Source organism: Pongo abelii, chromosome 2 (genome assembly GCF_028885655.2).
Source record: "Pongo abelii isolate AG06213 chromosome 2, NHGRI_mPonAbe1-v2.0_pri, whole genome shotgun sequence".
In the NCBI taxonomy this organism is placed as follows: domain Eukaryota; kingdom Metazoa; phylum Chordata; class Mammalia; order Primates; family Hominidae; genus Pongo; species Pongo abelii.
This window is the reverse complement of record NC_085928.1, coordinates 142,163,880-142,187,628: the sequence shown is the minus strand read 5'-3', so window position 1 is coordinate 142,187,628 and position 23,749 is coordinate 142,163,880. Positions and strand designations below refer to the sequence as shown.

General features: G+C 36.7%; 3 protein-coding genes across 8 annotated transcripts in view; 2 read left to right on the top strand and 1 right to left on the bottom strand.

The window, feature by feature from the left end:
* Window positions 1-5,462, top strand: part of NPHP3 (nephrocystin 3) — a 45,801-nt gene extending 40,339 nt beyond the window's left edge. For all 3 annotated transcript variants that reach the window (XM_054552617.2, XM_054552616.2, XM_024244268.3), the window contains one exon: window positions 34-5,462. In XM_054552617.2, the coding sequence (XP_054408592.2) occupies window positions 34-214 (181 nt within the window). In that variant the 3' untranslated portion in view covers window positions 215-5,462. The remainder of the gene's footprint in view (window positions 1-33) is intronic.
* Window positions 4,938-21,812, bottom strand: UBA5 (ubiquitin like modifier activating enzyme 5). 3 transcript variants are annotated; one of them, NM_001132564.1, is given in 12 exon segments: window positions 4,942-5,691; window positions 6,222-6,328; window positions 6,465-6,540; window positions 6,761-6,896; window positions 9,982-10,109; window positions 10,281-10,385; window positions 11,113-11,197; window positions 11,879-11,965; window positions 13,244-13,353; window positions 16,079-16,168; window positions 16,284-16,329; window positions 21,460-21,812. In NM_001132564.1, coding segments are annotated over 12 exon segments (1,215 nt in total). In that variant the 5' UTR covers window positions 21,621-21,812; the 3' UTR covers window positions 4,942-5,607.
* Window positions 21,813-22,359: 547 nt separating this feature from the next.
* ACAD11 (acyl-CoA dehydrogenase family member 11) overlaps window positions 22,360-23,749 on the top strand; it is a 112,754-nt gene continuing 111,364 nt past the window's right edge. The window contains 1 exon segment of one of the 2 annotated variants that reach the window (NM_001132931.2): window positions 22,360-22,555. In NM_001132931.2, the coding sequence (NP_001126403.1) occupies window positions 22,407-22,555 (149 nt within the window). In that variant the 5' untranslated portion in view covers window positions 22,360-22,406. 2 annotated transcript variants of the gene reach the window in all.

Genomic DNA, 23,749 nt, shown 5'->3' with positions numbered 1-23,749 from the left:
ATTTTAAGAGTTTTTTTTTTCTCTCTCTCAAAGCTATGAAGGAGGAGATTTTGAAAAAGCTGCTGAATTATACAAAAGGGCAATGGAAATAAAAGAAGCAGAAACATCACTCTTGGGTGGAAAAGCTCCTTCACGCCATTCATCAAGTGGAGACACGTTTAGCTTAAAAACAGCTCATTCTCCTAATGTTTTCCTTCAGCAAGGACAAAGGTAATAGCAGTTAGAATTCTTTGCAAATGTACCCTCAGACAAAATAATTAAACATTTGGAACATTTGAATTTGAAACTTTAAAAAAATGTTGTAAGAAATTTTACTATGTGTGATTTCACTGCTATTTGTATGAAGTTGTATTGGACTGCATTAAGTTGGAATTGTGATTATGTCTGTTTTAATTGTTTAAAATAATTTTCCTATTATATGGTATCCAAGGATGTAGACACATTAGAATTATAAGATGACATGAGGAGCAAATCATGAAGAGCAGACTGGTCTTTGTTCAACAAGAGCTGGCAGAGTAGTTAAGACAAGGAGTTCAAAAACTCCATGAATCTTGGCCAGGCATGGTGGCTCATGCCTGTAATCCCAGCACTTTGGGAGGGTGAGGCAGGAGGATCACTTGAGGTGAGGAATTTGAGACCAGCCTGGCCAACATGGTGAAACCCTGTCTCTACTAAAAATACAAAAAAAAATTAGCTGGACATGGTGGCGCATGCCTGTAATCCTAGCTACTCAGGAGGCTGAGGCATGAGAATCGCTTGAACTCAGCAAGTGGAGGTTGCTATGAGCTGAGATTGTGCCAATTCATTCCATCCTGGGCAACTGGGTGAGACTCTGTCTCAAAAAAAAAAAAAAAAGAATTCCATGATTCTTTTGAGCTCTCAAGAGCTACTTTAGCCTCGCCATTCCTCTTGCTTTTGAGCAGTAGTCTGGCCCAATTCTCTACCTCAAAGGAAGGTTTCAAGGATTAAAGGGTTAATGTTTATGAAAGATTCAAATTGTCTTCAGTGAAACACATTAGTCACAAGAATCCCTGATTGCTGCACTTTAAAAAATTCTTTACCTTTTCCTTGAGCAGATTGGTCCAGTCCCTCTGCTTTCTGTTCTGTCTACATTGTGTATTATTTATTACTATATAGTATATGTATCTGCATAATGTCTGAAGTCATTAATGCAGTAACAGGTCAAGCTCTTTAGCATTCTTTGACTTTTCCCAAAAGATAGATATGACATTCTTCTTTATCTTCCTTCTTAGATGGCCTAAATCTGTCTCTTCATTTACCTCAAACTCAAGTCAGTATGCCATTTTTATACTGAAAATTAAATATTTTTATGGATTTTATAAATATTGCAACATTTTGGATATTGTTTTGGACCATTTGTGTATATATATATAATAAAATCATCAATTTAATACTTGTAAGATCCTAACATGTATTAATTGTAAAAGTGAAATATGTAATAGCCACACTTCACTGTTTTAAAATAAAAGTGCAATTTCAAGTTCTTTTTTCCCCACTCTAGTTTATACAAGAGGGCTGTTCTGCATAATTTTTAAAGAAGTATGTTGAACTTTTTTTAGAACTTGAAATGGACCAGGCACGGTGTCTCATGCCTGTTATCCTAGCACTTTGAGAGGCCAAGGCTGGCGGATCATAAGGTCAGGAGATTGAGACCATCCTGGCTAACACGGTGAAACCCCGTCTCTATTGAAAAATACAAAAAAACTAGCTGGGCGTGGTGGCACACACCTGTAGTCCCAGCTACTTGGGAGGCTGAGGCAGGAGAATCGCTTGAACCCAGGAGGCGGAGGTTGCGGTGAGCCGAGATCGCACCACTGCACTCCAGCCCAAGTGACAGAGTGGGACTCCATCTCAAAACAAAACAAAACCTTGAAATGTTGTCAATACTTGCTGCTCAGTAGTTTGCTCAGCTTAAGGTTTTGGTTAATGTTCTCTTAAGGCCGAGTTACTACTCACAGGGTGGTCCACAAATCGTCACCACCACCTGGCAGCTTATTAAAAATTCAGACTCTCAGGCCTCTCCCTAAACCTACTGAATTAATCTGTATTTTAGCTAGATCCCAAGGTGACTAATGTGCACATAAGTATGAGAAGCAGTGGTATAACTCTACAGCACTATAGTGGTAATCTGAAAAGAAATGAGGCAGTATATAATGAGCATCCTTCTTCCTCCTTTGGGAGTAGTTCAGGAGGGAAAAATAGAAGATAAACTATAACCATAACATACCTTACATACCTTTCTGGGTTCGGCAGCTGTGAAAGACACAAAGTAATTGAAAACACAAATATACCAGACAATGATTTTAGAATTAAGCTGTTGTAGCTTAGAATTTGATTATTTAGTGGTACAAGTAATTTAATACATAGTAAGTAATGTGTTCAGTTTATCACCTTAGAAAAACTGCTTTAGAAAATAATCTGAGACCAGTACTCTAGAAGAACCCTGATAAAAGGAAAAACTACCTTAAGAATATTATTTATTCTTTGTACCTCCAAAATTTGTGCCTGAATAACTATAGTTGGAGACATGATCACTCAAAATTATGTATTCCAAAAGAATGAAATTTAAACATAATAAACTATATTTTGATATTACTACTTATTTTACTACCAACCCAAACGTTCTCATGTAGAATGCATACTTAAGAAGATAAAAATAGCTGGAATATCTTTGTGTATGCATATTTGAAGTTCTCAAATAGGAATATTTTATTCACATTAATATGCACCTTCACAATGAAAAAGGTAGCTTTCAGACAACTCAATTATAAATCTGAATTGGTAGAGTACTTATTTATTCTAGTTATAATTTTTATTCATCAATACCTTTTTTTTTGAGACAGAGTCTCACTCTGTTTTCCAGACTGGAGTGCAGTGGCGCTATCTCAGCTCACTGCAGCCTCTGCCTCCCGGGTTCAAGCGATTCTCCTGCCTCAGCCTCATAAGTAGCTGGGATTATAGTCACGTACCACCATGCCCAGCTAATTTTTGTATTTTTAGTAGAGACAGGGTTTCGCCACATTGGTCAGGCTGGTCTCGAACTCCTGACCTCTTGATCTACCCGCCTCAGCCTCCAAAAGTGCTGAGATTACAGAAAGGGAAATATGAAAAAAATGTAATGCAGGGATCAAAGCTTCCTTTAATAAATATTCTTGGCTGGGCATGGTGCCTCACACCTGTAATCCCAGCACTTTGGGAGGCCAAGATGGGTGGATCACCTGAGGTCAGGAGTTCGAGACCAGCCTGGCCAACATGGTGAAACCTCGCCTCTACTACAAATACAAAAATTAGCCGGGCGTGGTGGCGGGCACCTGTAATTCCAGCTACTTGGGAGGCTGAGGCAGGAGAATCGCTTGAACCTGGGAGGCGGAGGTTGTGGTGAGCTGAGATCATGCCACTGCACTCCAGCCTGGGCAACAGAGTGAGACTCTGTCTCAAAAAAATAAATAAATAAATAAATAATATTCTTAAGTGGCCATTACGTTTTTTGTGTTGTTCAGTGTACGTATCCAGGGAGTATTTTTATGAGAAGAAACTAGTAATACTTATTTTCTCTACAACATTTAAGTAGAACCATAACTAACTTCCCATTAACAATGAGACAGGAATTAAAGTTGAATATGTTGTTTTACTATCATTTAGAGTCTGTGCTAAGCCAATTTTGGGACTGCTTTTCCATCTTTCACATTAGAATCAATAGTGTTTACAAATCTGGACAAATCCTATGAGTTTAGTAATACTAAATTCAATGATGATTAATTTTTCGTAATCAGCTGCCTTCTTATGCAAGTTTTCATGGCATGCAGACTGTCAAGAGAGTATTCTAGGATAGCAACATCTCTATTACCAGATTTTTTTTTCTGGTAAAATAATCCAATTGTTTTTAATGAAAGATATTAGACGAAAAAAGTTAGGTCAATTAGGTAACATTTGGTGCAGTGTAAGACACAGGCAGTGATGCAATGCCAACTTGAGAGCAGATAGATAGAAGACAGTGAATTCTAGATATGATACTTTATCAAATTGTAAAATTTTATAAAACCTTACTAAATTGATATGCAAGAATTTCCAAAGGAAATTTATTTTTGAAAAACTGCATTTCATTTTTTAAATTCAAAACATCTCTCATACTAGAAAAGCTATTTTACAGTTCAATAAGCTAAATTTTAAAAAAATGATAAAAGACTCACCAAGGCAACATAAATAAGTTTCCAGGCTAAAAAAACTATCCTCCTGCTTTCCAGACTTTACTATAAACAAAAGAATCACAGTATAATCCTAGCATCTCAAAACTAATATATTGAGAACATTTGGTATTTGAGACTTTCTGAAATCAGTTTTTTTAACTTTATTTTACAATCAGGGATGTACTTTTAATTTCTTACGACATTTTCTCCCTAGAGATATAATTTAGATATTCCTATCTATCTTCAAAGTAAAAATCAAAATAGGAAGTAAGCATAGAAACAGCCTACTGGCAGTGGTTACACCTGCATGGTATTTATGAGTCTCCAAATTATTGGAAATTTATTTCAACCAAGGTTCTCTTAAGTCTTCATTACTTGGGTGTAACTCAAGAGAAAACTGATTTATATCAATTTACAGTTTAGTGGTCATGATCGGGGAAAGTGATACTCTTCCACTGACTATAAGTCATTGCAGAGGCAGTTTAGAACTTTTCCTTTATGCCTAATATACAGGACAAACCTTGCCGACATCTCACGACCTCGAAAATCAAATTTAAATGAAGTATCCAGGAGTAGCCTAAAGAATGAGTGTAATCTGGATGGATTTTAGTCTAAATTTATGCCTTGCTCTTCAGTAAAGTATAGTAACTCCAGATATATGTTCCACAGATGCAATAATTTCTGTTCATTGGTCAGTGCAGAATATAATTTATACTTCCTGAAATCAACTTTGTCTATTCATGAAGATAGCTGCTTTTTATTTGCCTTTGTCTCACTTTGAATATATATAATCCGCAGGTTACAGACTTTTCCAATAACTACATTTCAACTTGTATTTCATCAGCAAACATTTAAGAGGATGTTATTTCATAGGTTAACTATTTTAATTCATTGTTGATCAAGTTAGTATTAGTGGGCAATTTTCTTATAGAAAGCAATTCCAAACATAATGAGCAGATGCTTGCCAGCTCTAATCAATAAGCTGTATGCCTTGTCCTTCTCCCTGTATCTGAGGATCATATACTACTTTATTGTCCATGTCCTCATGCAACAGACACAAGTGATTACTGGAAAGAAAAAGATTACAGGATCAGATTTGTCCTTCCCCCACTCCAAAAGGCCAAAACATTTCAACAGCTATGTTTTCAAGTAAGATTTATATTCTACAATATCCTTTGAGGTTTTCTTACTAGAATGAAACACATTTTAGGAAAATTAATGATTTCGTTGGAGCGGGGAGAAACAGGCAAGTCACAGGATTTTCAAAAAGTATAACAATTCAGGTAAGAATATACATTAATTAATGTTGCCCTAAGTTTTATCAGTTAAATTTTTTTTTTTTTTAATTTCAAGGGAAGAGGCTTTAACATGAGAAATAAAATATATCCCAGTCCATTATCTACATATTCTTCATCTTGGCCATGAGGTCTTCCAAGCTTTCACCAGAATCTTCCACTGTTACCTCAGTGACAGAATCTTCTTGCTATTGACAAATAAGGGAAATACAGTGAAAAAAGAACCATATAGAATTCTTGATGCTTAGGAATATATAATCAGTAAGTTTTGACCATGCTCAACAAGGTTATAAAGTAAATTTTCTTTAACAAATATCTTCTAATTTTTAGAAGAAAGACAAAGTCTTTTACATTCCTCACCAGTCTTTTGATTTACAAGGCAGTAATTTCAATATTCTTGACAGCTCTAGTTTTTTTAAATGACATCGTAGCTAAAACTACCAATAAACAAAAAGGAGATCTTCATTTAATCAAAATCTATTATACTTGGTTCATTAATGAGTGAACAAAACCATTTTATTCTGTTTTAAAAGTTTAAAATAAGCTATAAATATTTGCATATTAACACTGAATACCTCTCTCTCACATTTTAATGCCTATAGCATAAAATATCTAAAACAGGAAATACTTCATTGGCATTACAAATTAGAATGAAGATGAAAGAAGATAAATATTTTATATGATATTTACATATGGGTAAATCATATTTTCGAAGTACCTTTTTTGGAATTGTGTATGCCACTGTAATTCCTTCAGGTAAGTCTGGAACTGGACCTGAAGAATTTTTCAGTTCCTCTTCTGAAACCTCAGATACCAGCTCAATACCTGTAAATTTGATCCTATGTCAGTTTTTAAGGAATGTAATAAGCAATAATTATTCAATTTGTATAATCTTATTAGATTTGCTACCATAAAAGGTTTTGTTTTATGCTGCCATTTCAATTTATAAAAGAATACCTACCCCATTCATTATCTTCATGGATTATCTCTTCCTTTTCTTGTATAACCTCTTGTTTAGGCAGTGCTGCTACCTTTTTCTGTAGAAATCAAACAGCATCAAAGTGTTCTTACTCATTCTCAGTTCTCTAAACATTAATCAAGAATTCAGACAGGCTTTTTATCATACCAAAAGCAAGAAAGAACATTCATTTTTGAAGTATGGTGAATAAATTAACCATTTATCTTGTATTCCAAATCTGTTTATTTATTGTCCTATGCAATATGATCCCTCATGCATTCTAACAGATTGCCATATACCTTATATTCTTCCTGCTGCTTCCTGCAATTTCTGTCATCACACTGAGGATTTGGCTTCATGGACATAGTAGGGAAAAAATCCTGCATTGCATTGTATCCAAGGTAAAAACTAACAGTACCAAAATTTAACAGAAACCTAGAAAAATCAAAATAGACTTAAATAAAGAAATTAAAACCATGAAAATTCTAGAACAGCTAAATTTTTAAAAAATAACTTTGAAATAGGTAATGATATATTTTTTTTAACCAGAAAACAGAAATCTGCATCCAGAAAACAGAAATTTTATCTTATTTACAGTGCCTGGCTCATAGTAGATGCTTCAGTGTTTATTGAATGAAGGAAAGAAAAGATTACTCCATTTCATCAACTGTAGAACACACTATTTTTTTTGAACCTCTAACAAAGATAAAATGCTGGCAGCTAAACTATTACACGTCAACAACTTCAAGAAGCATGCTGATTTCAGAAAAGCTAAAGTGTGGGAGAAGTGTATTTTTTAAATCCCTGAGATAATTAAGAAAGCTACTTAATTTTTTTTTAACATTTTTGTATGTAACTTACTATAAAATGCACAATCTTAAATGTATAACTCAATAAAATTTTGTATGAGTCTTTCATGTAACCATCACCAGATCAAGATACAGAACATTTTCAGCATCCCATGTGCCTCCAGCTCACTCCTGCCCTCTTCCCAGTCAAATCTGTACTTTTTACTGTGTTGCCCAGGCTGGAGTTAGGTGGCGTGATCATGGCTCACTGTAGCTTCACCCTCCCAGGCTCAAGCAATCCCATCTCAGCCTCCCAAGTAGCTGCGACTACAGGCAAGCACCACCAAGCTTGGCTAATTTTTGTATTTTTTTTTTGTAAAGATGGGGCTTTGCCATGTTGCCCAGGCTGGTCTCGAATTCCTGGGCTCAAGCAATCCGCCTGCCTTGGCCTCCCAAATTGTTGGGATTATAGGCGTGAGCCACTGCACCCGGCCAATCTGATGTCTTTTATTAGGTTGGCGCAAAAGTAATTGCAGTTTTTGTTAAAAGTAATGGCAAAATCCGCAATTACCTTTGCACTAACATAATAAAAGCTTCTATACAGAGAAAATCACATAAAAAAGATAAATGACAAAAGAAAAATATTTGCAAATACACATTCTTAATATACAAGACAAAAAAGAGCAACAACTATTAGCAGATAATTCACAGAAGAATGTAAGTGTTCAACCTTTTTCACAAATAAAAATTAAATGCCTATTTTTTACCCACCAGAATGATAAAGATTACAGAGTTTGATGATACTCCAAGTTATAAAAGGTATGGGTGAACCAGGTACTCCTAAACTATGATACAAATGTATAATCCTTTTGCAGGAGAAATTTAGTAAATATTTCATAAATTCAGAAATTCTACTTTAAAAAATGTGTACTATAGGCCGGGCACAGTGGCTCATGCCTGTAACTCCTAGCACTTTAGGAGGTCGATATGGGCAGACTGCTCGAGCCCAGGAGTTCAAGACCAGCCTGGGGAACATAGGGAGACTCTGTTACTACAAAAAGTACAAAAACATTAGCTGGGCGTGGTGGTGGGTGCTTGTAGTCACAGCTACCTGGGAGGCTAAGGTAGGAGGATCGCTTGAATCTGGAAGACTGCAGTTAGCCGAGATTGTGCCTTTGTGCCTCTGCACTCCAGCCTGGGTGACAGAGTGAAACCCTGTTTTCAAAAAAAAAAAAAAAAAAAATTGCTATAGAAAACTCTAGGCTGGGCACAGTGGCTCATGCCTGTAATCCCAACACTTTGGGAGGCTGAGGTGGGCAGATCACTTGAGCTCAGGAGTTCAAGACCAGCCTGAGCAACATGGTGAAACCTTGTCTCTACAAAAAATACAAAAATTAGCCAGGCATTGTGGCATACACCCGTACTTCCAACTACTTGGAAGGCTGAGGTGGGAGGATCACTTGAGCTCAGGAGGTTGAGGCTGCAGTGAGCCATGACTGAGCCACTGAACTTCAGCTTGTGCAACAGTGAGACCTTGTCTCCAAAAAAACAAAAAGAAGAGAGATCAATCTAGTTTTCAAAGATATATACAAGATGTAGCCTACAGCATTGTTAATCAAAAAAAAGAGAATTAAGTAGCCTAAATGACCATCAATAGAGGGGCTAGCTAAATAGGACACATCCTTAAGAGAATACTTTGTTAGCCATGATTCTTTTCTCCTTTTTTGTATCATACTATAAAATGTTTTGTTTAGACAGGTCCTACTACTGTCTAAACACGCTATTTGCTCTTATATGAAATAGCCCTAGACCATTACTTTGAGAGTTTATATGTATGCTTTTTTTCCATTTCTTTGCTCGCAACTGACACTTCTTATTGATTGGTACCTCCTTGTGTCTTGTTGCAGTTTGTTCTTACTATATTGGAGGCTTAGGGAATACAACTAAGCTATTAAAGTTGTAAAATGAGGGAAAATAAATGGCCTGAATTAGAGAACACCTAAAGGGGCTCTGCTTTTAATAAAGTATGAGTTGATTCATAAACTGTGACATAAATTTCAGCAGCAAAGAAATCTTTTTCCTTCTTTTTAGCTATAGTTTAGATAGTAAAGTTGCTGGATATTTGTTTTTGGATAGCAGAAGTATCCAAAAGCAGATTTTAAGAATTTTTTTTTTTTAAGTATTGTTAATGTGTTTTATATTAACACTAATATAAATGTTAACATTTTATGTAAATGTAAAATTTACAGTAACACTAATGTTTAATTACATTAACATTAATAATTACTGTTTAGTCACATTTGGTTTATTTTTGGTAAGACTTAAATCAAGATAGTAGAAACAAGTGTGTTTAAGTCTCCGTCCACTGGACAGACTTGAAAAGATATAAATCATTTGGTTAATGTTTCATAAATAAATATGCCACTACCATTGTATCATTTAATAAAAGCTATTCCAAATGCAGGGAGTAACTGACATTCACATATATTCATGTATGAATATGCACACATGTATTATATGTAATATTTAATATAGCAATATATATGAAAAGTAGACATACATATATAAAATAGAATTTGCACATATACATATATAAAACATTTAAAACTACATTTAAGTTTAAAGTAACTATATACTTAGCTTGCAATTTCAATTTCTGAAATGCTTTGTGAAATATATTTATGTTTATTGAAAGCATACAAGACTATTCAGAAAAATTAGCCCTGACTTACTTTAACACATTTTGTACTAAGATCCCAGCAACCACACCCATAGTGGTAGGAAGACTGGCTGCACAAACACCTTCTCGTTTCAGACTCTTTTCATCAATATTTGCAGCAACTACAAGTGGTGGAGCACACTACATGAAAAATAAAAGAAAACACATTTCAAAAAAAAGAGGAAAAGCATGAGATGTTCCAAATAGTATTCCATCCAAGTTTGTTTTTTCTTTGAATTGTAATACATTTTCAGTGCCCCTAGAACTCGGGTACCTAACAGTGAAGAATACTCCAAAAAGAATAATGCATACCGCAAAACAAGCAGATTCTCCAGGAATTATGAGCTGTATATGCCCTGAAACTGCATTTTCACTGACCCCAGATTCCATCCATGTTTGTCCAAGTTCATTACAAGCCTTAGTAGAAATGGGTGAACACATAAGGAAAAAAAATAAAAGAGCAAGAAGTAATTTACAATAAATTCTTCTAACTGAATGGATTACCAAGGTCTTTTAAAATTAATTTTCAGAACAAATGAGGCAAGTTGTAAGATAATGGAATTCCTTGGTAATTACCATACTCTAAAGAGTAAAGTGACAGTATTCAAGATGCAGTCAGTAAATGTTATTAAATTGAATCAAAGTTTATTGGATTTCTTGTCAAATTAATGTGAAATTTCACTTTTCTAAAATAATTTCAGGAACAAGAAAATGCCAAAATATCATCTGAAAAGTTAAAAACAATATTCAAAAGGAAAATAATTATTTTTATTTTTGAGAAACCAGGTTTTTAGGCAATTTATACATATTTATACATTTATAAAATAACAAAAGCTAAAACTAATGGTGACCAAGATTATAAGATACTAATTTAAGAATTATACATCAGAGGTATTTGCTGTTTTATAGTTTACCAGCAAAAAGAGTAGGATACTATAACATATGTCACAGCAGCAAGGCTAGACAGTCTAGGTCCCAAAGCTAATAGAATAGATTTTAAGAGTAGGCTAAGAGAACATTACAAATAAAACACAGAAAAGGGTTTACATTCAGAACTGTTCTTAGGATGGGGATTATATACTGATAGAATATACAGGAAAACAGATAAATCCATGAATATATCTTGCACAGCAGGAATACTCACTGTATTTATTGTCATTCGAGCTTCAAAATTGTCCACACAGCTAAGAACTAGATCAACAGGTTTTCCTTCTTCTAACCCACCATTACTAGTCAAAGAAAATAAGTTTGAAAAACATCAGAACACAAAATACACTCTAATACATTATACTTACTTGTTCAGTCCAACATTTATTCTTTCATTAAATGTTTGACTATAATTATCACATAATAAATATGTAATATTAAAGATATTGTATATATCAAGTATTGAGTAACTTATGAATATAACATCAATGATACTACAGTATCATTGTAGTATTACTTATTTTACAAGAACTACAAGGGTGAAGGAAGTATAAAGTATGTTCACAACAGTTACTTTTTCACTACCAGCTTTCACATTTTTATTCATGCTTCATTACAAATATAATAAAAGCTAATTGAACGCAATTCATTATTTCAGTGGTGGTCTGACAGTCTCTGAAGAAAACCATTTTCAGACAGAAATATAATCTAGAACACAGAACTTAGAAGTTGATGTTCTCTTCTTGTATTGTAACTTACAGGGGTTTTTTGCTTGTTTGCTTTTTATTTTTAATTGTTTTTGGACAATATATACCTTTAAATGATATTCTAATACATAAAAATTACACAAAAATTACTGTACTAAAAAAATGGAAAAATATATATCAATCTTCCGTTCATTGGATTAATCCATAGATTTTTCTAATAATTTTCTAATACTTGGGCTGGACATTATACAAAATATACATAAATTAAAATTTTACCTTATTCTATCCATGAAATGTTGAAAGTTTTCCACTGTGGTTATATTATAGTTGTGTACTTCAAAAAGAACATCAGGATTAATGTTCCTAAGAAGGAAAAAGGGAATGATTATAAACCTGTAATCCTAGCATTTCAAGAGGCTGTGGTGGGAGGATTACTTGAGTCCAGGAGTTCAAGGCTACAGTGAGCTATCATCGCACCCACTGCACCCCAACCTGGGGGACAGAGTGAGACCCTGTCTCGAAAAAAATGTTTTTAAAAAGACTACTACTAGTAGCTGTAGTAAGAAAAAGCTGTGAGGAAAAGAGATGAAAGAGCTAAAGGGCATTTAACATACCTTACAGAAGCGAATTCAAGCTATTCAAAGAAAACCCAAAGTCCTTTTCTGTCTCTTTTATCTCACACTTCAAGGACTAGGTTCATTTTTGTCATAAAGATTACAAAACTGTTCCCACCCCAATCAATCTAAGTGTTGGGAATTAAGACTTAACCATGTCCAGTAACTACCTACAGCTCAGCCTCACTTCCTTACTCAGTTAAGAACAAATTTGGGGCCACAAAGAAAATCCCTAAAGCAGGGATTGGTGAACTGTGGCCCATGGGCCAAATCTGGCTCACCACCTGTTCTTGTGCAGCCTTCAGGCTAAGAATTTTTTTTCATTTTTAAGTGGTTGGGAAAAGAATCAAAAGAACATTTTATGACATATAAAAATTGTATCAGCCAGGCACAGTGACTCATGCCTGCAATGCTAGCACTTTGGGAGGGCTAGGTGGGCAGATGGCTTGAGTCCCAAGAGTTCGAGACCAACCTGGGCAATATGGCAAAACCCCGTCTCTGCTAAAAATGCAAAACATTAGCGAGGCATGGTGGCACGTGCCTGTAGTCCTAGCTACTCAGGAGGCTGAGATGCGAAGATAGCTTAAGCCTGGGAGGCGGAGGTGCAGTGAGCCAAGATTGTGTCGCTACACTCCAATCTAGGTGACAGGGTGAGACTGTCTCAAAAAAATTTTATTTTTTAATTAAAAAAATTAAAAATTGTATGAAATTCAAATTTCGGAGTCCAAAAATAGAATTTTCTTTGGAGCACAGACATGCTCATTCATGTTTGTGTTGCCTACAGCTGCTATCAAACTGCAACTAACAGTTCCAACAGAGAACATCTGGCCCTCAAAGACTAAAATATTTATTATCTAACCCTATACATAAAAAGTTTGCCAACCCATGTCCAACAGGTAAGAGACTTCTTTGTACAAGTGAAATCTGCATTTTATAGAGAAAAATTAAGATCCATTTATATTAACTCATATCAAATACATAAAGTAAGATTTCACTGAATATGGTACTTGATTGCTATTCCATTTACCTCAGAGTATGTTCTGCTGCTTGAACTTTACTTAATCCCGCTTGATGAGGCTGGAAGAAAAGTCTGTTCATATTGGCTAGTTCCACCTTGTCATAATCAAAGAGTAGCAACTAAAATGAAAATAGTGGTATTCTGATGAAAAACATACCAAAAAACTAAACATATCAAAAAATAAATGAGAGAGCTTTACATTTAATTAGTTTAGCAGTTTGATAATAATATTAGCTAACTCTACAACACTAGGTGCCATATATTAATTCATTGAATGCTCATGTGAGGCATGTAGGTACTATTATCCTTATTTTAAAAATGAGGCAACTACAACACTTGTCCAAAGGCCACTCATCTAATATGAAGTGAAAATGGGATTCAAATTCAAGCATTCTCAATCCAGCATCTGCGCCTCAACCACAATGCTTTGCTGCCTCTCTAAATAATTCACTCAGAAATTAAGATTAATTCCCTTTCATTCCATTTTTTAAAACTGTGGCAAAATCCTACTTCATTTCCATTTTTTGCTAAAAGCCAGGAATCCATTGGATAAATGAAATCTTTCAATAAGATGAAAACAAGTGCTGTAACTTAAAATATAGTATAACCTGACTCCTTTTGTGTATATGACAAAATATATACCAGTGACATGGCTAAAACATTATTCCAAATAGAATTACAAACCAGTTAATTGTTGTTTCCTGCTATATACTTAAGCCTGTTTCAAAAAGCATTTGTCACATACACACACACACACACACACACAAATGGCCATTAGATCACATTTCTTATCAATAAGAACAGGCTAGAGCCAAGGACTTCCTGTCCCTTCTTCATATGAAATTCTGTGACTCTGTAATACAATTCTCAGCACACTAAACAATAAAAACAAAAATGGGATTTTCTTCTCAATAAAAAAACTAAAAAGAAAAAAAATTAACCTAACCCATAACACCTAGATAGCCCTTAATACTAGAAAAGATCTCACACTCTCCAAAATTTTCTAATCCTACCTAAGAGTCTCCAAAACACAGTTTATTTAAGCTCATCAATATTTATTAGGTCAGGCCAAGTATTAAATGAGTTTCTGCCTCATAGCTTGTTTATACATAAGTTGCGGGAAACATTAAACTTAGGAACAGAAGGTCTGAGCTGTAACTCTGCCACTAATTAGCTCTGCTTGTGGGTAAATCACTTTCACTTTTTAGGCCTGTATCTTCATCTCTAAAATAAAGCAGTGAATATAGATCTGGTGATCCAAGGCACCCCAGATACTTTAAAGAGATCCAGAGGCCTTCAGGGATAAGAAATGGACTCTGGGTTTCCTAACATCTTCTACTTTCCTATTTAACCTCATTAATTCACTTCGTATTTATCTGTTTTACAAATTAAAGAAAGACTTCCTGAAACTTACCTGTGTAGATTCTCAGTTTACAAACTTGAGGGCACACTGGAATCACTTGGAGAATTTTTAAAAATACAGATGTTTGTGCCTCATCCCCAGAGATACTTCTTATGGGGTGCAGTCTGGACACCAGAATTTTTTAAAACTTCCCAGGTGATTCTCACTACAGCAATATATAACTACCGTCCTACCTCTTTGCTACTCAAAATGGCCTGGTCTAGCTGCATTAGCATCACCTGAAGCTTGTTAGAGATGCACGAGCACTTCTCCAACTTTAATATGCAAATGAATCACTTGGGGATTGTGTTAAAATACAGATTCTGATTCAGTATGTCTGAGGTAGGTATTGAGAGCTGATACTGATGTTACTACTTCAGGGACTAGACTTGGAGTAGCAAGGATCCAGTGGTTCTTACTGGTGTAATCCTAGGAACATCAGCATCAGGATCACCTGGGAGCTTGTTAGCAATGTCAATTATTAAGTCCACCTGACACCTATAAAATCAAAACCACCAGAGTAGTATCTGTTGATCTGTGCTTTAATAAGGCTTCCAACTAATTGTGATAACATACTCAAACTTGAGAGCCACTAATCTCAATAATCTCTATTATCCCTGGTCAATCAGTCAGGGTGCTTAAGTCAGCTATAAGCAATTTTTGTCCAGGTTTTGTAAATCTTTTGAAAGATATTAAAATTTCAATAAACATTTTTAGTATTTTGGTGTTGTTATTTCTATATTGATAAGTGAGTGCCAATTTTGAAATCACCTTCTTTTAAGAATTTGGGGTAGACCAACATATTAGAAAGCATTGGTAAACTGTGGGAGAATGATTCCTTTACCAGAACAACAAATTAAAGGATATATAATTGTGGAAAGCTTATTCATTCAACCATTATGCATCTAACATTATAGACTTTGGCTTTATAAATCTAAGATTGGTAGACTGAATTCTGGTACAAGAAAGTTACTTCTTTCTAACCCATAATCTAAATGAATTTTAGAAAAAAGTAAGAGTACCAATTTTTAAAAATCCATCCAGAGCATTCTCTAGTTCAAAATCAAGAGTAGGAAAGGTACATGTTTTCTATTCTGCCTGGTATATGTTTAATAAAATATTTGTTAGACGTTTCAGTGTTTCACACACTTTATCAAATTAACAACCTTCTTTCCTAAGTTTCTATATCTAAAACACCTAAATCCAAATTGTTTACATATTACTTCAAACAAAAACGTTTCTAAACGCAATTAGACAATCTTTGTCTAATATCACCTTTTGTTTGGGTGGGGATATGTCTCAACCCGAGTAGAAAGAACAATCTAGATTAATACACTGCAAGTCAATAAGCCATTAGTAAAGAAGAAAAATCCTAATTTGTACCTGATTTACTCCAGGAGTGAGTAGTTCCCTATATGACAGGCAAAGAGAAATATTTTTACCTTACCAATGCCACATCTTGTCAGCATTTCAGCAGTCACACTACCTACTCCACCAACACCTACTATTGCTACGGCAAAGGTACGGATTTTCTGTGAAATACAAAATAGTATATGTTGGTTAATAGCTCTTCATCAAATATGTCACCAGAAGTTATTTTAATTTACTGAATTAATCTTACAAAAACTTGGAAAGGGTTTATCATACCTCATAGTCGCTTACAATTCCCATTCGTTTCAATGCCATCAAGCGGCTTAAAACAAAGAAAAATATGTTTTAAAGCTTACAGTCTTTTAGGTATTAGTAATACAAATAGACATACATCATCACAGAAAATAAACACCAAAATATAATCATTACTAATCGTTTCAAAGAGGAGGATGCTTACAGGCTGGTTTTTACCAGATGAAACTAAATTACCCAGGTACCTTTAAAAAAAACTCTCCCAAGTGTAGCATATGAAACAAGATTGGTTTTTAAAAGCTATGTATTCTGATTTGCAGCCAAGATTGTGACTACTACTTAAATGTTAAGGGTCAAAGTTAAATTTCAACATTTTTCTACGCTTTGGTAGAATATGTAAATATTTAATGTTTTAACACTCAGATCTCCATCATCAGAGTAAATTCATGGCTGGAATTCCATTCTCTTGTTGCCTCTGCCCACAATGGATGATGTCTACTTTTAGTAAGCACCTACTGTATTCAAAGACTCTAACAGGTGCTTTAACTAGTTACTGGTAATCTGCAGTTTAAGTCTATGATTAATTCCCATTCATCTTCACTTTAAGGAGTCAAATAGTTCCACCAGGCTTGTTAGGAAATTCAGCCTCCACCCCCATTTTCCTCTCCCTCACTTTTAACTCCATTACCATCATATTCCTAAACAACATGCTAACATTGTTATTTCTTTTCAGTTTTAGTCAATTATCTGAATCAGATTTTGCTCTTAGCATTCATCCCCACTGCACAGAGACATTTTCCATCCCACCAACCTCCCAATATTGTTAGATGGTAATCTTGGTTAGATGTTAACTCTTCACAACTGGGCTATGCAATATATTAAAACTTACCCTTTCCTCTAACTCCCAACCCTGAAGTTAATAAGTATGTTTCTCCTGATGCTTAATTTCCTATGTATTTTTCACAAATTCCACCCCAACTTTCCACTAGTTATCTAAAGTTCCTCTAGATACATTCATATTCATGAGGTATTCTATCAATTTCATCTTCTTAAAGATGTATCTCCTAGAATCTGACATGATTGTCTCCAGACTTACTGCACATACAGCTCCCTTCCTAGGCTCTTCCTTCATCATTATACTACAAAGTCTCTTAATTTCTTTATTCTGTGTTAATCCACTGTTTCCTGTATGCTATAGCTCACTAGTTCTAAAGTGTCTATGGATCAGCAACAGGACCACCTGAGAATTTAATAGAAATGCAATTTCTTAGGCCCTACCCTATAATCATCCACTGAATCAGAAATCTTGAATGTGGAGTCTAACAATTTGCTTTAACAAGCCCTCCAGTAATTCTGATGCACATGACAGTTCAAAACACTGTCATCAATTATTTTTAAATTTACTCTCTTGCTGTGGTTAGAAGAACATCTTCCAGTAGTTTTGCAAAGGGTACGGCAGAGGTAAATTTTGAGAACTTTCATGTCTGAAAATGTTCCTTATCAAAATTATTCTTTATAAAAATGACAAAGCAAAGGGCATAATTGTGGGAAGCTACACATATACTCTTAATCGATAGTTTAACTTGGTAAAGAAGTCTAAAGTTAGAATTGTCTTTCAACATTTTAAAGTATTGCTCCAGTGTCTCCTAGCTTGTAAAATTTCATAGTGTGCCTTAATGTGAATCTGTTCTCATACCTTGTGCTAAGTTTTTAGTGGACCCTTTCAAAATGAAAACTCACATTTTCAGTTCTGGGAAATGTCCTTGAAGAATCTGGTTACTTCCTTGTTTGGTTTGTTTTTCCTGGACTGTCTGGAACTCCTATTATTCGGAAGTTGGACCATCTGGATTTGTCCTTTATCTTCTTTCTCCAGTTATCTACTATTTTAGTTTTCTGCTCTGTTCTCTGGATGATTTCTTTCAACTTTATTTTCCAACACTTCTATTAAGATTTTCATTTCTATTACCATCTCCATTTGCAAGAATTCCTGATTATCTAAATACTTTGCACCTTGTTCCTGTATCATTTGTACTATATCTTCTCTCATCTAAGGATACTAATGATAACTTAGGGGGATGTGTTTATCTTACATAGTCTATCCAAGTTGCTATTTTTATTTTATTTCTTTCATGTTAGAAGTTTCTTTCATCCTTTGTTCTGTTCATATTTAAGTGTGGGACACTAATAAAGGTAACAATATAGGCAATACTGTTTGACTTTGGACTTCACTGTAGGGTGATCTGGCCAGACTATTTAGTTGAGAAACCCACAATGTCAGTGTCTTTCAGTCTTTCCTCTTGGCTCTATCAGATTCACTAGAGAATAATCTTTCAAACTCCAACCTGAGTTGGAGTTCCAACCCCACGATCAGCTGTTGGAAGTGAAGAAGCAAGGCTGGGAGTCTCGGCATTCAGTATGTAAGCATTTAGTTTACATTCAGTCGCAGCATTCAGCATGTAAACAATCAGTTTACCCCTTCCTTCAGGTACAAAGACCTGCCCCAATTATTCTTGGAAATCTTCTATTTTACTCTTTCTAATGAAGAAATCTCTACTCTCCTCTTCTGGTAGGGAAGGAGTGTTTGCCCAGTTACCCACAGTGGAGTAGGGGATCTGGGGCTTTTGTTTCTTCAACAGATTTTCAACTGAAAGTTTTTTTTAGCCCTACCTGAAGTTCTGCAAGTACCTGTGCCTATTCCTGAGCCTTTTGAGGGATTCTTGCAATAAACTGGGTTGCAAGCTTAAGATTAAACTTCTCTGAATCTATTAAATCAGTTACCTTCACCCATCCCTTCTCTAGTTTCCAAATTGTTACTATAATCAAGTACAGGGACTCACCCCTCCCCATTAGTTATTAATACGAACCCTTTATATTTTCAATGGGAGTTTTCTTTTAAAAAATTCCTTTACTATCACTTTAGTGAGGTTGGGTAGACAGTGATGGCCGATCCATCACAGGAATTTGCTATCCTTACCTTGATGCTCCCTTCAATCTTTAAATAATCTGAGAAGCATAGATGGCAACCCCCTTTTACAGATGAGGGAAACGGTTTGGGTTAATCAACTGCCCAAAATCAGCTAACTGGCAAATGGTATTCTGATCTGGGTTTCTGAGCCAGGATTTGATACCAGGTTTTCTAATCTCAAAGCCTCTCCAGTTTTTCCACATGCTTATAACTATATTCCATAACACATAATTTTACGGTTACTTGTGTTGTTTAATATCTCACATCCATGTAGTCTCTCAAACTGAAGCAAAAGTCAGGGGCTTTATATTTCTTTTGTATCTCTTGAAGCAATTAAAATGGTGTTGAACACATACATATCCCTTTCCTCTAACCTTTTGTACTTTATCATAATTCAATAACCTGTACTTTATCAGTAATAACACCGTACTTTATCATAATTCTTATCACCTGTACTGCAATGGCACGTTTACTTTTCTATTTATCTCACACTCATCTGGTAAGCTCTAGAGGGAAAAGACCATGTCTACTTTATATTCACAGTGTCTGTGCATAATAAGTACTCAATACAATGTAAATAATATTGTCAAGGAGGACTGGAGACAAAAATGTACTCAGTAAATATTTGCTGCATGAACAATTCAAAAAATTAAAGCTGAACTTTATTAAAATTCCATATACTAGTGAACAGCTTTGGGTATCAAACTGCCATCTCCTGTATAGCAATTTTAACAAAGTCAATGGTGCAAATCAGATAGAAAATACTAAATATTTAGACTTGAGTTCTGAAAGTCTTGTTTGTTATAATTACAATGTCAAGGGATAATCTCATATTAAATAGTGTCTGAAGGACAACTTAAATTCCTGACCCATATTCCTCTGCTTTTCATTCTGGAGGGAAAATTTCAAAGTCTTCATTTGTAAAATTTTAAAATGTTTTAAAAATGTCAAATAGTTTCCACTTATTCTGATTAGAGATGTCAGTTCATGCTTATTTAATCTCTAAAAATTTTGGACCATTAACCCTTCATATTTGGCAACACAGTTAAAACAGTGCACCCTAAGACTTCTACTGAGGCTTTACATATCACAAACTAAAACCTTTTTTAAAAATCAAAACTCTTATGCGCTTTAAAGGAAAAAAGCAACAATAAAATCTTCATTATCTACTTTAACACTATACAATTTTTAGCTACACGACTTAATTGTTTTTACTGGGGAGATGGTCCATGAGAATTTTACATTAAGACAAATCTAATGCAAGACAGGCCTTATTATTTACTACCAAGGCATGAAACCGAGGTGGCTCTCTAAGCCTCAATTTTCTCACCTATATAATGGGGGGTAAAATAGTAGCAATCTCATAGGGTTTTGGTGGGAGGAGACAATGCATGTAAAGTGCTTAGCACAGTGAAAGCTCAATAACTGCTTGCTACTAAATGCACCTAGCAATAAAATCTTGTATAAGGCTTGCCATGTACAAGGACTACTCTAAGACCTTTATACATACTGATTTTTTCAATCCCCACAACTATGACAGAGATAGATATTACTATTATCTTCATCGTATAGGTGAGAAGCTGAAGCGGAAAGTTTCAAAACTTGCCTAAGGTTAGGCAGTTATGAAGAGAGTAGTTAGATTTGAATTGCAATCAGTCTGGCGGTAGAGTCCTTACCCTTAACCATTGCACTATATTCCATCTGCTGAATTGACAAGCTTTGTTAGGAAAGAAGAAAAGAGAGGCCTGGGCAGTCTTAGTAATGTCGAATGGTTTGAGATGTTAAGGAGCACCCGAATATCTCAGATTAGAGCTAACCCCGCTCTCCCCCGCCCCGACCCCATGTAAGATGTATTGATAAGCCTTTAATGAAACTCAAAGTTTACCTTAGCAGGTTTTACATTTGATCTCATCTTCTGAAAGTTCTTACTATCAGTCTTATACACAGCGAGACGGACTAATTAAGAGGCAAGGGTGATAGGAAACTGGACACACGTCCTCAGCAGGCACAGGAGCAGCACCATATGGCTGACTCACTGGAGGTTTTTTAAAAAGAGAAAGAATATCTTCCGATCAGTACTAAGATGTGGCCTTGCCCATTTGGGAACAAGATTCGCAGACCAAGAAAAGAGTGGCGGGCGTCCCCATGAGCGGGACGTGGGAAGCGCCTCGCTTCTGACCTCACGGAGCCTGACCTCGTCCCCCGCGCCTGCCTCCGACCGGCGACGCAGGTTACCTGTAGGGATTCGAATCCACCACCTCTGAGCTCATCTTCTCGATGCGGACCCGGCCGCCCCCTCCGTCGCCGCTCCTCGGGACCTGCAGACTCCTCTCCTGGGCAAGTTCCCGCTCCAGCTCCTGGACCCGCTGCTGCAGCCGCTCCACAGACACGGCCATGGCTGGGACTCCGGCTGCCAACGCTCCCAGCCCGGGCCTTCGCCGCCGCCTTCGCCCCACGCTGCTCGGCTGGGCCCGCGAAGGGTACGTGGGGAGGCACCTCGCCGCTGCCTTCCTAGCCCAGAGCCCTGGGGAAGTGCACCCAGCGCCTCACAGACAGACACGTCTCCGAGACTCCCACAGGCCTTCCTCGGAGCCGCTTCCGGTGCGTCGCAGACATCGCTCCCCCTCGGCAAAAACCTGGCTCTTTCGGCCTCCTTCCTCGCTGGGTCGGCTAAACCCGGCCGCAGCAGGACCGGGGTGGTAAGTGTCCAGGGCAGGAGGTCTGCGATGTTGCCTTGCTAACCGGGTGTCTAAGAGAAACAGGGTCTTTTTATTCTTGGGCTCGAGGTCCTGACGGGCCTTTTTCTGAACGGGACCCGGCAGGTCTTCCGCCTGCTGTTGCATTAAATTTGGGGGTGGAAGAGGCTTCTGCGTTGTTCCTTACCCGCAAGGATGACCATAGCTTTGCTTTCTTTAAAATTGAGGCCTCCAACTCTGATGCTGACTGGAGAATTGAAATCCGAACACACATGGGGCTCTTTTGGCACCTGACTAGAGCTAAAACCTCCAGATTCAGCGGGCAGGCGTTGCTCAGCAACGGCGCGTAGGCTGTGTGTGGTTGGCTGGAGCCAGACCCCGCCCCGGCCTCGGCCCACGCTCTAGAGGGGACTTTGCCCCAATCCTGAAAGACTTCGGCACTCGAGACCTGTGGATGCCGCGTTGCTGTGGCCTGCGGGGGTGATCATGAAGCCAGGTGCTACTGGCGAGTCCGATTTGGCTGAAGTGCTGCCCCAGCACAAGTTCGACAGCAAGTCCCTGGAGGCCTACCTAAACCAGCACTTGTCTGGCTTTGGGGCCGAACGTGAGGCTACGCTGACCATTGCCCAGTACAGGTATGGACGCCAGCCTTTGCCTCCAGCGGAAACAAATTTGTGCATTGAGTTTTCCTTCCTTTGTCCCTGGGTGGTTTCCTAAGTTTCTCCCACCCTGATTGCTTTTCCTGCAGTCAGTGGACGCACCCTACAGGCATGAGCTGCTATTGCCGGCCCTCCGAATTCGATGCTGGAGGCTTCCCAATTGGAGGGCGGTAATGGAAGCGCAATAACGTTCACCATTCCACTATCAAAAGGAATCTTTGTTGAAGGATAGATTTATGTCCCTTGAGGATTCACCAAGGCAATTAAGGCTACAAATTCTGAGAAATAGATGCCTTCTTTTGTGATACAGCCATTAGATCTTTTTCTGAGAAGCTGGTGGAATTCCATTTGATTGGCCGTATTCCGGGAGGCTGAGTTAATGACACCAGATGGAGGATCCGAATTTGAGTACTAGCTTTTCCACTTAGGAGGTCACAGCACCACTTTGGGCCTCAGGTTTTTTGAAGTCAGGTAATGGAACTGGGTGAGAGGATCCTGAGAGTACCGTTCCCCACCGGGAATCTGGCTTTAGTCTGATGTTTTACAATAGATAATACATTCTTAAAACTTTATTCTAAAAATAACATTGTTACTAATACAGGGCTATCGAAAGAGTCCTATCATTCAGAAAACTGGATCTGTCACTTGTTGCCTGGGAGTTTAAATATGTTACATAAACACTCTGAGAACTAGTTTCCTAAGTTGTAATACCTATTTTGATTAGTCTTATTAATGAAATGAAGTACCGTAATATAGGTGAAAGGGCGTAAAAATTACAACAACATAGTATGCTAGTGGTATTTTATCACTGGCATTTATATTCTTTGACTACTGATTTTGGTGAAAATGAAAATAGTAATAAATGAGATGGATCAGGGAACATTTTAGGGTGTAGAATTAAAAGGTCCCATGTCCCAATAGATATTGGAGGACGAAGGAAAAGGTGGAATAAAGAATAGCTGAGATTTCTAGGTTAGAAGGCTTGTGTTGTAACAAACTAAAACAGATCAAAGTTCAAATTTCAACTATTTCAATTGCTGTGGAATTTGGACAAGTTACCCTTTGAACATCTAGTCCTGCTTTGGCAAAAAGGAGATAGTAACGTTCATATTGTAGGGGTGTTGAAGAGGTACATAACTGAAAGATACTTAATTCTGAACCAAGCTGAAT